The sequence below is a fragment of the Grampus griseus genome, assembly GCF_964374135.1.
Source record: "Grampus griseus genome assembly, chromosome: 20".
NCBI classification, from domain to species: domain Eukaryota; kingdom Metazoa; phylum Chordata; class Mammalia; order Artiodactyla; family Delphinidae; genus Grampus; species Grampus griseus.
Window position 1 is genome coordinate 11,942,283 of NC_139014.1, and position 17,535 is coordinate 11,959,817.

The 17,535-nt window shown below is 49.2% G+C and overlaps 1 protein-coding gene across 3 annotated transcripts; it reads right to left on the reverse strand.

The window, feature by feature from the left end:
* Positions 1–520: 520 nt before the first annotated feature.
* ARHGDIA (Rho GDP dissociation inhibitor alpha) lies at positions 521–3,481 on the reverse strand. 3 transcript variants are annotated; one of them, XM_082678150.1, is made up of 6 exons: positions 3,389–3,481; positions 1,654–1,870; positions 1,468–1,551; positions 1,128–1,204; positions 984–1,047; positions 521–856 (listed from the first exon to the last, which is right to left on the reverse strand). In XM_082678150.1, the coding sequence occupies exons 2-6, from the start codon at positions 1,841–1,843 to the stop codon at positions 657–659; spliced, it is 615 nt and encodes a 204-aa protein (XP_082534276.1). In that variant the 5' UTR covers positions 1,844–1,870; positions 3,389–3,481; the 3' UTR covers positions 521–656. The 3 variants fall into 3 exon arrangements, with proteins under 3 accessions (XP_082534276.1, XP_082534278.1, XP_082534277.1); XM_082678152.1 differs by having other exon boundaries at positions 1,654–1,861; positions 3,389–3,423; XM_082678151.1 differs by lacking the exon at positions 3,389–3,481 and adding an exon at positions 2,714–3,101.
* Between the last annotated feature and the right edge of the window lie 14,054 nt (positions 3,482–17,535).

A 17,535-nucleotide genomic window follows, 5' to 3' on the forward strand; every position in this document is an offset into this window, starting at 1 on the left:
GGCCAGGCCCAGGCAGACCGGGGAGCAGCAGCAGCACATCCCACACACCTTCTCGGGCCACGGGGATCACAGACGGGGCAGGGACTGGGGGAGACCACATGCTCATGCAGACACGGGGTTAGGAGATTAGTGACGCCCCCTCAGCACACGTTCCACATGTTAAGGCATCATGGTTAGACGGTTACTGACAGCGATGGATGGACTGACCGGGGAGAAGTGAAAGCTGGAGGATGACCGGCCCAACGAGGCCCCACGTGGTACACCCCACCCCCACCAGGAGGACGTGCCAGAACACGAGGTGGGGCAACAGAGAAGGCCCAGGGGACCTAAGCCCCTCTGCAATGCCTGGCTCCCTGGCCAGGACCTCAGGTCGGGTTAGGACAGTGGGGAAACCTCAAGGGATACAGAAGGGGAGGCGTAGACCTCCCTCCCCACAGCACAGGCGGAAGCAGCAACAACACTAGACCACCGAGGAGGCTGGGGCCAGCAGGCTGGAAGGGTGGAGGAGGGACAGACAGGCCGGCCAGGAGGCAGACCAGGGGGAGTGGCGGCAGCGTGGGCGGGCCCTGTCAGCACTTTGGTCTGGGGTCGGGAGGGGTGGGGAGGGGCATGTCCGTCCTTCCGTCCGCCCGCCCTGCCCACCTCCCAGCCACGGCTCAGTCCTTCCACTCCTTCTTGATGGTGAGGTTCCACTCCCAGGACAGGTGGTCAGTCCTGTCGTCGTCTGTGAAGCGGGACTTGATGTTGTAGCTGCCTCGAGCCAGCATGCCCTTGGGGGCCTCCTCCATGGGGGTCAGGAACTCGTATTCCTCCGCCCGAGGCCCATAGCTCCCCACCATGTAGTCGGTCTTGTCAACTGCGATGCAGAAAAGGCGTCAGTCAGGGAGCAGAGCTGGGTGTTTCCTCTCTCCCTCCCGATCCCTGAGCCCCTGGGTGGCCACCTCCCTTCTGGGGGCTCGGGCCTGGCGCCCACCCTCACTCACTCTTAACGCCTTTCCTGTACGTGTGCTGGATGTACTTCATGCCGGACACGATCTCTCGGTTCACCTGCAAGGAGGCACCCCAAGCAGGGCTCAGCCAGGATCCCCAGCCCCAGACCCTGGCACCTCCCTGAGCCTCCTCCTTACCCGGAAGGAGATTTTTATCCTGTATTCCACACCTTCCTTCAGCACAAAGGACTGCTTCTTAAAGCTCTCCAGATCACCTGCATTTGACAGGAACGCCACACTAGGAGGTTCAGCCAGGGGAAGCCTCTGGCCCTGGTGGGGTGCCCCTTCCACCCGGCGCCCCCACATAAGCCTTGCCAACCCAGACCTAGACCACACCAAAGCCAGAGCCTTTTAAGACCACTTGGCTACACTTCTTGTGCTCCCCACAAGAGGGCGCCAGCACCCCAACAAACTATTTTTAGGGGAAGCAGCAGGGTGCCAGGCAGCCCCAGCCAGGAACCTCAGAGATGCCACTCACCTGTCAGGTCCAGCTCCAAGGGGCCCGGGGCGGTGCTACAAACCAGAATCAGTCGAGTCACCACAACATTGGGGACATTGGGGTCTGCAAAGTGACAGCAAGTTAGAGTTTCACCAGTGGGGAAAATAGTAGCAAACATCCAGAAAAGCGACAGGTGTCCACACACACCCACCAGGGCCCACTCACCAGCGGACACGGCCACACGGCCCAGCAGGGCCTCCTTGTACTTGCGCAGACTCTCGTCGTCCTTGTCCAGCTCCTGGATCTCCTGGATGCTCTTCTGGGCCGGGGGCTTGTAGTTGACCGAGTGCTCATCCTCCTCGTTCTCAGCCGCAATCTGCGCCAGCTGCTCGGCTGTGGGCTCCTGCTCAGCCATACTCACCTCTAGCTAGGTCTGGGACACCTGTGGGCAGGGTAGCATGGGCTGTGGCATCTCGGAGGGACCCAGTGTTCCCCCTCCTGCCCCTCTGCAAGTCCCCCAGGTGATCTGCGTCAGATCTCTGCAGGTGGCCAAGCCCCACCTGGGCCCAAGGAGAGGTGCACCTTCTGTAACAGGAAAGCAACGACAGCCAGAACTTTGAAAAGGCCCCAGACACTGGCTCCTGAGGCCCAGAGGGGCCACACTTACCTCCTTGCCCTGCCTACCTCAGGGGACCCCACCCCAGGTCCAGCACCCAGAGCTAAATGGAACCTGCAGCCTGCTCCTAGGGGAGACCAGGCACAGCTCCCCTGCTGCCCAGGAAACAGCAGCACCCTGGTCCCTCCAGGCAACATCAGGACCAAGTCCTGCTGCTTATTCTGAACTGCCCAGGCCCTTGCCTCAAGGGACCCCTCCTGCTGGGTCCTCTCTAACCAGTTCCTTTGGACACGTCCTAGCTGCAAACCAAAGCCTTTGTGCAAGACACGGGTCAGTTCTGTCTCACCCTTCAAACACAGGACTCTCCTAAGGCTCAGATGACAAGGCCAACCTCAGTCTCACAGGTAAGTCCTAAAATGGCATGAGAGATCCTAAGTGTCTGCCAACCATATCTCCAACTGTGAGGGTCTGCGACCTAGAATTTGCGAACCGCTGCAAACATGTGGTAGTCTCAGGACCCTCCTTCCGGACCCTGCCCCAGAAGAGCCCGCAGCAGTGCTGACAAAGCGAGGAGCAGCGATGGGGCAGCCACTGGGCTTCCTTCGGTAAGGATGACCGTCGCACCCCCTAGAATCCCTGAGGAGTATCTGAAACCCGCTCAGATCTAACCTGGAGGTGCAGGAGGTGGGTCAGGGCCACCAGTTGCCAGTAAAGATAGCCAAGGCTGGGACCCGTGCGAGGATCAGATCTTACAAAGGGCCGCTAGGGACCCGGAACCGCCCGGCCGCCGCAGGCGGGGTGGGGCCGGCCCGCTTTTCCAGACCTCCCTGCTGCTTCCTCTGGAATTCCTCTAGAAGACTCACGCCCTAACGCCACTCAATCGCGGCCGCAGGCGACAGGATCCTTTAAGTGCGATGGCGCGGCCCGCACTTCCGCAGGGCCTGCAATCTGGGCCGGGCGCGGCCCGGCGCGTGGGGTGGGGCGCGGGGACCTCACCGCCCAAGGGAAGGGGCGTCCGGCCTGGCCCGGGCCCGCGCGCACCAGCGGGGAGGGGGTCCTGGGCACGAGCGGCGACCACAAAAGAGGCCTGCACAACCCCCGGATCCCGCCCCCAGCACCCAAGCCCCCGCCTCCGGATCCCAGCGCCCCCGACCCGCACGTGGGCCCGCCCTACGCCCGGGCCACCGCCCGCTGTCAATGCCGCCCCCGCCCGGCGCAGACCCCTCGGCGGGGCTGGCGGGCGGGGCGGGCGGCGAGAACAAAGGCGCGGCCCCGGCCTCCTCCCCCGCGGCCGCCCCGCCTGCCGCGCCCACCGCGCTCGCCAGCCCCGCCGCCCGCGCTCACCGGAGGATCGTCCTCGCCGCTCTAGCGCTCCCTCCCGCACAGAATGACGAACCTTGCCGCCCCGCCCGCGCGCGCCCGGCCGGCCACTTCCGGGGTCACGCGACTTCCGCTCGCGACGGGCGGGCTGCGGAGAGCGCATGCGCGCGGGCCCTGGCGTCTGCGCGCCGCCGCCATCTTGTGGGCACGGCCTCGTGGGCGCGTCCTGCGTGGGCGGTGCGACGGTGGGGACGTTTACGGAGGCCTATCCCGTTGGGGCTTCTACGCCCTTTGCCCCAGGCATTTTTTGGACCCGGGCATCCCCAGGGGTCAGCCCGCAAGCTGAAGGGGCGGGGCAGTGTCACAGTCTCGCTGAGCCCCACGCGGAACGTGGGCGCGGCGTGGCATTTCCGCGAGGTGCTGGAACGCGCGTCTGTCAACGGGCGCGTCTCCCACGGCCACGCCTCCTTCTGTGGGTATGCAGCCGTCATTCTGCGAGGACAAACGGGCCCGGCCTGTCCCCTCTAGGAGCCGGGGTCAGCGGATGGCCGCCGTCCAGCCTGAGGCGGCCTTCGCGCCCAGTCGCTGCTGTCCGGCCTCCTGGAAGTTACCGCCGGACGTTCATCCGCGGGTGTCGGCCTGGCGCGCCCTTCCAGGAGAGGGATCGGTGCGCCTGCCGAGCTTTTCGCTCCTTCCAGACCAAGTCGCCCTGCCAGGAGCTCCTGCCCCAGACGCCACGGCCGACCCGGATTCTCCAGCCGCATGGCGAGTATTGGACACTTGCCCATGCGCTCAACCCAGGAGCATTTTGCAGCTCCAGGTGGGGCCCATGATTTGTGACCAATGTGGTGGGCCTGGCGGAGCCCGCGCCGCCAATGCCCGCCAAGCACCCCACTTCCTCCTCCTCCTCGCGGGGTCTGAGCCCCCAAATGTTCAACACCAGAGTCATCACAAACACACACCCCTAGATTGCGCGTAGGAGGGCCTTTTAGGCCATAGAACTTAATGCGAAATACTGACCTTGGTATCTTTTCGAAATGTCTTAACTTTTGATGAGTATTTGCGAGTTTTCTGTATCTAAGAGTCTCACTGGCCCCTTTACGTGTAGGAAGTTGAGTTGGCCAAAGACAGAGCATTCCAGTATGGTATTTATTCGGTGTGTGCTTCTGAGGCTTCCTGCCACTGAAAACCGCGATGCTAGAGCCAGCTGTCCTGCTGCACTGCTGAATCGCTGGTTGAGCAAAAGTTTGCTTTCCCATAACCCAAGTGCTTTTTGAAAAATACCAAACTTGTTATGTTAGTCACCTATTGCTGGGTAAAAACCTACCCTGGAATTTAGCAGCTTAAAACGACCAACATTTACTATCTTGAACGAGGATTAGGGAGCTGCTCTGCGGGGTGATTCCGGCTCCAGTGTTGTGAAGTTGTGGTCAGCTGTGAGCCTGGGACCTGGTCTCAAGGATATGCAGTGGGCTGTTGGCTGGAGGGTTTAGTTCCCTGCTGCCCACAGCTTCTGGCGTCTCTATAAGGCAGTTGGCGTCCCCCAAGTGAGGCCTCAGAAACAGAAACAGAGGGACTTCCCTGGTGGTCCAGTGGGCAAGACTGCACTCCCAATGCAGGGGGCCAGGGTTCAATCCCTGGTGGGGGGACTAGATCCTGCATGCCACAACTAAGAGTCCACATGCAGCAACGAAGATCCTGCGTGCAGCAAGAGAACGCAAGCCAGGGAAACAGAAAGCGCCAAAAACAAACCTGCAGTGTCCCTTACAACCTAGTGTCAGAAGTGCCATCGCTTCTGCTGTCTTCTGCTGGTCACACGGACCTTCCCCAGTACAGCACCGGAGGAGAGCACAGGAGCATGAGGACAAGGAGGCGGCCCATCACATGGACCAAGCTAGAAAGAATGGGATTATGAAGCCCAGGGGACCTATCCCCAGCTTCAACAGGTAACCACCAGCTCGTGTCCAATCCTGTGTCATGTGTGCCCTCATTTCCTTAACACATGCAGCAAGTTTGAAGCAAACGTCAAATGTCATAAATATTTCAGCATGTAGCTATTTCTAAAGAAGAGGATCCAGACTTCCCTGGTGGCGCAGTGGTTAAGAATCTGCCTGCCAATGCAGGGGACACGGGTTCGAGCCCTGGTCTGGGAAGATCCCACATGCCGTGGATCAACTAAGCCCCTGCGCCACAACTACTGAGCCTCCGCTCTTAGAGCCCATGCTCTGCAACAAGAGAAGCCTACGACGCGGTGAGAAGCCCGCACGCTGTGACGAAGAGTAACCCCTGCTCGTGGCAGCTAGAGAAAGCTCTTGCACAGCAACGAAGACCCAACGCAGCCTAAATAAATAAATAAATAAATATTCAAAAAAAAATTAAAAAAAGAAAAGGATCCTTTGGGAGTAAATAATAGCAGTACAGTCATCCCACAAACCACTCCAGGACTTCCCTGGAGGTCCAGTGGTTAAGACTTTGCGCTTCCACTGCATGGGACATGGGTTCGATCCCTGGTCGGGGAACTAAGATCCAATATTCCCACATGCTGCTTGGCGCAGCCTAAAAACAAACCAACCAAATGCAGTGGCCTGGAGCAGCGGTTTATGGTTCTCTCCTATTCTGTGGGCTGAGGGCTGGGCTTTCTTTCGTGCAGTTGTAATCAGCTTGGTCGTGCTGCAGCCATAAAGACTGGCCATGAAGACTGGCCGTCAAGATGGCCCCATTTCAACAGCCTGGGCTGTTGGCCCGAGGACCGCCCACACAACTCCCATGGGATTTTGGCCGCTGGACTCCAAGAGCAAATGTTCCAAGAGGCCTTTCTACTGTGAAGGAAGGGCACGGCCTAGCAGAGGGCAGGTGAGAATCAGGAGTGGAGATGTAGGGAACAGTAGCCAACATTCAATTCACGAATCACTCAGTTTATTACACACGGTTACAAAGTAGGGAAAAGGGGGTAATGAACCACTCCAAGAAGAAGTCTGAGAAGGAGGCGTCTCAGCACAAGCAGCATCTCTGGTCTGGCCACAGGTCTTGAGACAAGTGTGAATGGGAAGTTGCCTTCTGCTCTGACAGGGCCTCTGGCAACGTTCAAAAGGCTGGAACAGCTCTCAACAACATGGAGTCGGGTCCTTCAGGGAAGAGTCTTCAAGTCACTGGGCTTAGTGGTCTCTTAAGGAGCAACAGTTACCCCCTGGGGGAGGGGTCTTCACTCTATCAGTTGTTCCTTCTCTTCCAGTGACATATATCATCCATCAAACTTCTTATCTAAAGTAACACTCTTAGTTTATCACTTAAGATACTTGCAGTGCTACAACAGACATTTCAAAACAATTAACATGGACGTTCACGTTGGCCAGTGTGACTCCATTTTGAGCTACATAACATGTCTTAACAATAGCTTAAATCCTACAAGTTTCACACAAGATGAGTAGGAATCATAACAGAAAAGAAATCACATCATAACAGAGTTAGATTCCACCTCTCAACGGGAATAGAAACAAAGGATGTGTGACCCTCTTGTGTAAAACACACTCTCTGCCTCCCAGGACCCCCAGAAGTCTCATCCCATCATGGCTTCTGGTCAAGACTCTGGTGAGGGTGAGGCTGGGGGGTGTGGCTTCTCAATCTGAAAATTGGAGCTGAAGACCCAGAAGACCTGCTTTGTGGCACCAGACAAAACAATTGTCTCACTCCCTAACCTTCAGAATCTGTGACCATAGTAAAATATGTTTCACACCACGTTTTGGAGTAATTTAAAGAGCAGTAGGTACCTGGAATACCAACCAAGAAAATATAACAAACTCTTAAATATCATTAAAGATCTAACCAATATTTTCCTTGATTGTACTGAGTTCTTTTACTTTTTGTTAGAGCTTCATACATTGCATTAGTTGTGTTAGGGTCTTCTTTTTTTTTTTTTTTTTTGCGGTACATGGGCCTCTCACTGTTGTGGCCTCTCCCGTTGCGGAGCACAGGCTCCGGATGCGCAGGCTCAGAGGCCATGGCTCACGGGCCCAGCCGCTCCACGGCATGTGGGATCCTCCTGGACCAGGGCACGAACCCATGTCCCCTGCATCAGCAGGTGGACTCTCAACCACTGCGCCACCAGGGAAGCCCTAGGGTCTTCTTTAATAGGATCATCCTCTCTGCTCCGTGCAGTGTCCTGTTGAAGGACCAGGATCACTGGTCCTTAGCGTCTCCCACAACTGGGACTGGCTGGCAACACCATACCCAGTGCTGACATTGTGTCCCTGCCCTTCATCCTTTCCGTAGGTACAGGTTGGACCTGCAGGAGCTGGACCCCTTGGAATGTGACGTGTTTCTGCACCATCACAAGGGAGGAATGACGCTGCTTTGAACCTTTTATCAAATTAGCAAAGATGTGACACGCATGGCCACACCCGGAACGCCCAGCGGGGCTGGGGAGGGCTATGAAAGTACACCTTGAACCTTAACAGAATTAACAGAATTCTGAGGAAAGAACCATGGCTGTGTGCAAAGGTTTAGCTGCAAGGACATTTATTTCGGCACTTTTACAATATCAAACGTTTTCCTAACAGGGATCTGAAAAGCAGAGCAGATCACTGAGCAGCCCCAGAACATCTACACTGTAGTAAATATTAATATATATTAATTTAAAAAACCCTGTGATTAATTAAAACTTCTTATATTATTCAAATAAAAATATTTAATGACATAGAAAGGCAGATTTACTGAGGTATAATTTACAAAATCCACCCATTGAAAGTTTACAATTCAAGAATTTTTTAGTAAATTTGTAGAGGTGCATAATCCTCATGCCAAGAAAGTTTCCCTTGAGTTATTTGTAGTTGATGCCCACTCTAGCCCCCCTTCCCCTGCAGACCCTGGCAACCACTGTCCTGCTTTGTGCATCTGTAAATTTGTCTTTCCTGGACATTTCTTGTAAGTGGAATCACACAATATATAGTATTCTGGTGTCTTGTGATTTCACCTAATGTTTTGCAGTCCATCTACAGCGTAGAATGCACATTTTCTCCTGTTTATTGTATAAGTAGAGCATATTCTGTTTGTATTCACTTGTCAGTTGATGCACTTTTGGTTTCCTTTTTGTCTGTTGTGAACATTTGCTGTCTTTGCATGAACGTTTGTTCGTCTTGGGTAGATTGCCAAGTGTGAAATTCCTTGTGTTTTCCAAGGTGGGGATGCACCTTTTCACATTTCAGCAATGTGAAAAGGTTCCAGTTGGGCACAGCCTGCCAACATTTGGCATTGTCTGTCTTTTTTTTTGGCTACATTGGGTCTTCATTGCTGCATGCGGGCTTTCTCTATTTGCGGCGAGCGGTGGCTACTCTTCGTTGCGGCAGGTGGGCTTTTCATTGCGGTGGCTTCTAGTGTTGCGGAGCATGGGCTCTAGGCATGCAGGCTTCAGTAGTTGTGGCACATGCGCTCAGTAGTTGTGGCTCACGGGCTCTAGAGCATAGGCTCAGTAGTTGTGGCGCACGGGCTTAGTTGCTCCATGGCATGTGGGATCTTCCCGGACCAGGGCTCAAACCTGTGTCCCCTGCATTGGCAGGCGGAATCTTAGCCACTGCACCACCAGGGAAGTCCCTGTCTGTCTTTTTGATTAAAGCTGTCCTAGTGGATGTGACACGGTGTCTCTTTGTGGCTTTGATTTGCATTTCCCTGTTGAAGAGTCTTCTTTGGTAATACATCTATTTAAGTTTTTTTGTCCATTTTTAAGTTTGGTTGTTCTATTCAGTTGTAAGACTATTGATGGGTCCTGGATGGGAGTCCTTTGTCAGATATATTTTCTGTGACTTTTTTTTTCTTAATGATGTCTTTTGAAGGGCAAAACCTTTTAAGGGAATTCTAACATCAATTTTTTTTTCATGGCTCATGCTTTTGATGTTGTGTCTAAGAACTCTTTGCCTAAGCCAAAGTTGTAAAGATTTTCTCCTATATTTTCTTCTGTTATGTGTATAATTTCAGCTTCCATTTAGGTCTGTACTCCATTCTGAGTTAATTTTTGTGTATAACACGTGTCAAGAGTTGAAAAGACTAATAATTCTCCCCACTGAACTGTCTTCACACGTTTGTTGAAATTTTATTCACCATAAACTTAAAAAGGGTTTATTTATAGACTCAATTCTGTTCCTTAATCTATATGCCACAACCTCTTGATTGCTGTAGCTTTGTTGTAAGTTTTGAAATCTGGTAGTGTAGGTTCTCCAACTTTATTATTCTTTTCAGAATTGTTTTGGCTATTCTAGGTCCTTTGAATTTCCATATAAATCTTAAAAATGTGTTCTCAATTTCTACAAAAGCACCTATCGATAGGGATTACATTGACTCATAGAGCAATCTGGGGAGAATTGCCATTTTAACAATATTGAATGTTCCAACCCAAAGCATGAGATTTCTACGCATCTATTTATTAAAAAAATTTTTTTGACCATGCCTTGTGGCATGCGGGATCTTAGTTCCCTGACCAAGGATTGAACCCGTGCCTCCTGCAGTGGAAGCAGGGAGTCTTAACCATTGGACCACCAGGGAAGTCCTTTAATTTTTTAATTGAAGTATAGTTGATTTACAATGTGTTTATTTCTGCTGTACAACACAGTGACTCAGTTATACACATATATACATTCTTTTTTATATACTTTTCTATTATGGTTTATCCCAGGATATTGAATATACTTCCCTGTGCTATGCAGTAGGACCTTGTTTATCCATTCTGTAACAGTTAACCCCAAACTCCCAGTCTGTCCCTCCCCCACCCCCACACAACTATTTAATCTTTAGTTTCTCTCAGCAGTATTTCAGTTTTCAGTGTGCAGGTCTGGCACTTCTATTGTTAAATTTGTTCCTTTTTTTTTTTTTTTTTTTTGGCTACATGGAGTGGCATGTGGGATCTTAGTCCCCTGACCAGGGATCGAACCCATGCCTCCTGCACTGGCAGTGCGGAGTCTTAACCACTGGACAACCAGGGAAGTCCCAATTTTATTCTTTTTTGTATTGACATAAATAGAATTTTAATTTCATTTTTGAATTGTTGGTTGACTTCTGTGTATTGATGTTATATCCTTATATTCTGCAACCTTACTAAGCTCATTTACTAGTTCTTTTTTTTAAAATTAATAATTTATTTATTTATGGTTACGTTGGGTCTTCGTTGCTGTGCGCGGGCTTCTCATTGCGGTGGCTTCTTGTGTTGCAGAGCACGGGCTCTAGGCACGCGGGCTTCAGTAGCTGTGGCTTGAAGGCTCTAGAGCTCAGGCTCAGTAGTTGTGGCGCATGGGCTTAGTTGCTCTGCGGCATGTGGGATCTTCCCGGACCAGGGCTCGAACCCGTGTCCCTTGCATTGGCAGGCGGATTCTTAACCACTGCGCCACCAGGGAAGCCCTCATTTACTAGTTCTTAAAGTTTGTGTAATTCCTTAAGATTTTGTACCTGTAGGATCATGTCACCTCTATGAAAATTCCTGGTTTTACCCTTTCCAAGAAAAGCTTGTGTTAATCTTTTAAAAGAACATATCTTTGACAATTTAATGTCCTAAAATGATGGCATCATATAGTTTTTTTTGGCTGCCTTTGGGTCTTCATTGCTGTGTGCAGGCTTTCTCTAGTTGCGGCGAGCGGGGGCTACTCTTTGTTGCAGTGCACGGGGCTTCTTATTGCGGTGGCTTCTCTTATTGCGGAGCACAGGCTCTAGGCGAGCGGGCTTCAGTAGTTGCAGCATGCAGGCTCAGTAGTTTGTGGCTCTCGGGTTCTAGAGTGCAGGCTCAGTAGTTGTGACGTACAGGCTTAGTTGCTCCATGACATATGGGATCTTCCTGGACCAGGGCTCAAACCGTGTCCCCTGCATTGGCAGGGGGGTTCTTATTAAATATTTGAATGTTGGTGATTAACTCAATCTCCAGCCCCTCTCCCCTCCCCAGAGGTCAGGGGATAGTGGGTGGGTGGGGCTGAGAGTTCCAACCCAGTAATCAAGTCTTGGTCTTTCTGGTGACTAGCATCCAGCCTGAAACTATCCAGGGGCCGACCAAGAGTCATTCATTAACATGAATTGAAAGGGCCTTGTTATGAATAACAAAAGACGATCCTATCATTCTGGAAATTCCAAGGGATTTAGGAGCTCTGTCCCAGGAACTAGGGAGAAAGATCAATTTACTACTTATTATACCACAGTCACTTTTGATGCCTTTTCTATGCTTGTGGCACTTAGGTGGGGAGGAAGCCAGGACACCTGTGGTGAGAACTTCCCGTGGGCACTTCTGGATTTGCTAGGTGAATCCTCTAGGTGTGGTGTAGTGTGGTGTGGTCTTCTATTCCCCTTACATCTCAGGGGGGATGAGCCCCAGGTCAATTTCGGGAGGTGCTGTGGGCTTCCCAGTGCTTCATCTCAGGGGACTCTCTGCTGGTCCCACCTGCAGTGAGGTGCAGTAGGCTCCAGGAGCTGCCTGGTCCACCATCATCCATCACCACATCAGCTGCTGAGGACCCTTCCCAACATGCAACATTTTATTAGGTATCACAAAATGGTGATTTTTCTAACATTTCTGCATTTCTTAGCTGGAATTCTTTTAAAAGAACCTCCAGTCATCAGCTATTTAATCCCTTCAAATTACAGTTTGTATAGAAAAAAACATTAAATGTTTGTTCCTTCGCTTTTATTTGTCAATTTTTAGAATGAATTAGTGCCAAAGTAATCTCCAGATGTGAACATTAGATTTTTTTAAGTATCATCATCAACTCTTGGATGTTTATATATTTGACAAGGACCAAAAAAAAAAAAAAAAAAAGAAAAAAGAAAACAACCCAGAAAGAAATATTAACTCTATGAAAGCATTAATGGTAACTTGAATGGCTTGTTTATGATGGCTTTGTACATTTAAAAAAACTGGAATGCTCACATTGATTTTATATACAGATATTAATTTACAATTAATTAACATGCTAAAACATTTTATAATTTGTTTGTACAACCCACATAGATAACATAAAAATTAACTCTGGCCTAGCTTACACAAGCTGATGTATTTGAAACTAATGAGAATCGGGCTTCTCTGGTGGTGCCGTGGTTAAGAATCCACCTGCCAATGCAGGGGACATGGGTTCGAGCCCTGGTCCCGGAAGATCCCACATGCCACGAGCAACTAAGCCCATGCGTCACAACTACTGAGCCTGCGCTCTAGAGCCCGAGAACCACAACTACTGAGTCTGTGTGCCACAACTACTGAAGCCTGCACGCCTAGAGCCCATGCTCCACTACAAGAGAAGCCACTGCAAAGAGAAGCCTGCACACTGCAACAAAGAGTAGCCCCCGCTCGCCGCAACTAGAGAAAGCCTGCGCGCAGCAACAAAGACCCAATGCAGCCAAAATTAATAAAATAAATAATTTTTTTTTTTTTTTTTTGCGGTACGCGGGCCTCTCACTGTTGTGGCCTCTCCCGTTGCGGAGCACAGGCTCTGGACGCGCAGGCTCAGCGGCCGTGGCTCACGGGCCCAGCCGCTCCGCGGCATGTGGGATCTTCCCGGACTGGTGCATGAACCCGTGTCCCCTGCATCAGCAGGCGGACTCTCAACCACTACGCCACCAGGGGAGCCCTAAAATAAATAAATTTTAAAATAATAAATTAAAAAAATAAAACTAATATGAGATTACCTCCTGGTACTTTGATGGTTTATTTTTATATTAAAATCTTTAATGATATATATTATTTATTGCTATTTTCCCCTAAATGGTCAGTTGATCCCAGGGTGACTCATTAATAATAACAGCTAATTAATGTAAGCCATATAAACATTTATGAAAATTATACAATCATATGTAATTCCATGACAATATATGTAAATTACCAAAAAAAAAAATCAACCAGGGTATGTGAGGAAGCCACAATGGAATGCAAAGTGTAACAAAAGAAACTAACTATAGTACAAATTACACTGAAGGGGGTGGAAGAGAAGGACTCGCATAAGCAACTTTGGAAACCAGTACTTTCTCACTGGATACTCTTCTATGCGTTGACCTCAACTCACAGAAGAACCCAATTCTGTACCCTAGTTAGTAAATGCTTCTCACAGGACTATATGTTAGAGTTCTAAAATCAGGTTAGGTGGACACTTAAGGGATTTACATCATATAAGCAAATATCATGTTGATAATGAGAGCCACGTTTCTGTCAGGGAAAGAATTTACAAATAAGGGGAAGTGAGAAGGAATCCTATGGAATTGGGTTGGAATCAGAGATATCAGTATGAACTCATGGTTTTTAAAAATGCATATATACAGCTAAATAGATACAGAAGTGAATATAGATGCGTATGCATGAATTAGTATATACAGTTCCTAGCTCTGTCCTGAGAGGGCTCAGATGCAACAACAGCTCAGTAGCAAAGAGCACACCCAATATCCAGATCTTGGTTGCTAAATACAGTCACCATGAAAGGAGCCAGGGACTAGAAGGTGAGCCTCGAGCCTCTCCTGGGGCCAGAAAGTCAGGACGTGCTTTAAAAAGGACATGGCGGTCTTGCCTGGCAGTGCAGCGGTTAAGACTCTGCACTTCCACTGCAAGGGGGTATGGGTTCGATCCCTGGTTGGGGGACTGAGATCCCACATGCTGCATATAACGCAGCCAAAAAAAAACGGACACGGCATGTCAAAAGGGCACAGGAGGAATCCTAACAGTCTGAGCAACAGAGTTTAACAGTTATCAGATTATGACTCATAGAATCAAATACATACCCACAAGTCCATACTGATATATATAAGCGAATAAATGGTGAAGGGACTGCTCTTTCTTAGAAAAAAATTCCAATTAATGTTGAAAGAATGGGGGAAATGTAAAAAACTCACCATTAAACACCATAATAATTATTGCATCATAGCATGCTAAAATCAGCAGGCAAAATGAGGTGAGAAACAAGTATTCATTTAGTCTCAAAGTTCTCCTCCAATAAATTTATAAAGGGGAGAAGGATAATGCTACAGTCCAGAAACCTGGCAGCTCCTACTGAACCACACAAGCAAGGTCACAGCATGGGTAATGAGACAGATAGACCACCATGCTGTACCCCACGGGAAACCCTTTCAGTGGTATTCTTGCCTGGAATACATAACCCTGGACTAATCATAACGAAGCAAAACAATCCCCAATGAGACTGATCTTCAAAAAGTGTCAAGGTCGTGAAAGACACGAAAAGGCTAAGTACTACCAGTTACAGGCGACTACAGACATCTTTAGCTCAAGGCAGTGGCCCAGGCATTCCTCTTCCATGTGAACCAGAGAAAGCATTTACAACACAGGCTATTAGGTCAGCTGGCTAAACTTGAGTAAGGTCTGTGGTTCAGATAACGGTATTGTTATCAAGTGTTAAGGTCTGATTATGTAAGATGATGTCCTTGTTTTTAAAGACATACACGTGGAAGGATTTAGAGGTATAGTGGCATCACGCTGCAACTTACTCTCCATCAGTTCAGAAAGAAACAGAGAATGAAAAGGAACGGGGTTCCATCTGGGGGTCTGGGTGAGGATCCAGGAATTCTTTGTATGATTTTCACTTCTTTTCTATAAATCTGAATATCAAAATTACAAAATGACACTTAAGAACATGCACAGTTAAACGGAGAAATAAGCCGACTTTAACAGAAATGATTAGGGAAGATGCTAGCTATGTCAATTTCAAGAAGATCACATCATTTCTGATTGAGCATTTCTATAAAATCTAAAGAATACAGGTAATATAAAGAGATCTCTGTATTCATCTTTATAAAACTGGAGTACAGGTACTCACGTTCAACTAAATCAACCTTTTACGATTTTATTTTGTTGAATGTGATGAATGTTGGTGATAGTAACAGGACATTCAATTCCATTTAGGCTATGAGTGTTTGCAAGGAAAGGCCTCCAAATTGTCCAGGGAGGAACGTGTTATCCATGATAACTATTATTCAATCCAGACATTTAAAAAAAGAAAGATTATAAAGAAAAGAAACTGCAAAGCAAAACCACAATGAGAACCCACTTCACACCCTATAGATGGCTAAAATAAAAAAATAGACGGCAACTACTGGCAAGAAAGTGGGGAAGTTGGAGCCCTTATCACTGCTGTCTGGAATGCAAGATGGTGCAGCTGCTGTGGAAAGATCCACGACTCCTCAAAAAGTTAAACTTAGTTGCTTTATGACCCAGCAATTCCACTCCACAGGAACTGAAAACTACCTCCACATAAAAATGTGTACATAGATGCTCACAGCAGCATTATTTCAATAGCCAAAAAGTAGATACAACCCAAATATCTATCAACTGATGAACGGATAAAACAAAATGTGAAATAACCACCATAGGATATTTGGCAAGATAAAGGACTGGATACTAACACAGGCTATAACAACAATGAACCTCAAAGACATTATGCTGAGTAAAGAAGCCAGACACTAAGGTCACATATTGTATAAATCCATTTGTATGAATGTCCAGAACAGGCAAATCCACAGAGACGGAAAGTGGACAAGTGGAGGCTAAGAGAGGGGAACTGAGGCATGACAGCTAATGGGTTTCTTTTTGGGGTAATGAGAATATTCTGGAATTTGAATGTGGTAGTGGATTTGTGACTCTGTGAATGTAGTAAAATTACTGTAACTGGGTTAGCTCTATAGTATGTCAGTTACACGTTAATAAAGCTCTCATTAAAAAAAAAAATCCTAAAGTAACAAGGGTCTCGTCTGGACAACGTTGGGAAGGTGATTGTTTACATCATTACCCTTTTGTACTGACTGAATGTGTTTTTTTTTTTCAGTTAAAAAACTAGTGCTTTTAAGAGTACTTCACATTCCATACACATTGAAACAAAAACACAAAAGCCTACTCCATCCTCTCTGCTTTTTCAGTCGTTGTCTATGGATGTCACCCACGTCAGTCTCCAAATGCTAGGCCCTGGCGGCCCCTCCTCAAGCCAAGCTGCACCTCTGGTAGATGCCCCCACAGGGCTACTTCCTTCAAAGTCCAGCACAGAAGCCAGTAGTGAGGCCCCACAACCTCTGCCCCCTCCACCCAGCCACGCTTAGGCTCTGGCTTGTCCTGGCGTTCTCACCCCAGGACCTTTGCACTTGCTCTTCTCTCTGCCAGCAAGGCTCCCCTCCAAATATCCAGGTGCTCACACCTCCACCTCATCAGCAAAGGCCTCTCCCCACTCCTTACCATCCTCTGCTTTGTTTTCCTACACAGCCTTGTCACCACCTGACATCCTGTATTTCACTTTTCCCACCTCTCCCCCATTGGAATGTACGTTCCAGCAGAACACAAATGCTCTATGTTCTCTTTCACTTATTTCTATTGTAGCTGTTAGACTGTACTATAATTTCTCACTTTTGTTTCCTGTATTAGAGCCTCAGCTCCCTGCATGCAAGAACAAAACCCTTGTTTAGAGAACTGCTGCTGAGCACAGACACAGCAACGTTCCTCTTCTGGTATTTCAAACCATGTCTAAGTGTGACAACTGTTCAACGACTCTGGCACCTTGGCTCCTGCTGGGTTTCCCATCACCTGCCAAGGAACAGGGCTGTTCCTCCTTATCCACGTTGCTCTGTAAACCACGTGTATCTTTGCTCAACCAAGCAAATGTCAGGAACACACCCAGGAGCTGAGTGGCTCCTCTCCACCTGAGCATCCCATCAGAGCCCAGAAGCCCCAGTCCCTGTGGGTGTGCCACCCTACCTGGCGCTGGCATTCTTCTCAACACCTTTGAAAATCCTAAAGACTAACTGACCAGCCAGGCGAGGCGTGTTGCCACTCCTGGACCAATCACTGAGCTTTCCACTCATACCACATGGTGGGAGGTGGGCTGGGGCACATCCCAGTGGGGGCCTGACCCAGCAAGAGGGGCAGCCCCATCCACCCGTTCTGCGAGACTGCAATCCAGCGTCTGAGCAAAGAACATGAAGGAGAAAACGTGCAAGAGCACCAAGTCTATTTCATCCTTTCACTCATTCGACCAGTATTTTGGGGGAAGTGCTGACTATCACAGGGACACCCAGCACTGCCCTCAGGTGACCAGAAGCCTGAGTCGCCTTGGAGCACAGAAGCTGCCGCTGCACACTCACCAGTCCCTTCTTTCCGAGAGTATCCCTACGTGAACAGCAAAGCACATGGTCCTCCAGCCCTTGAAGTAATGTGGGGTTTCCCATTTCACAAA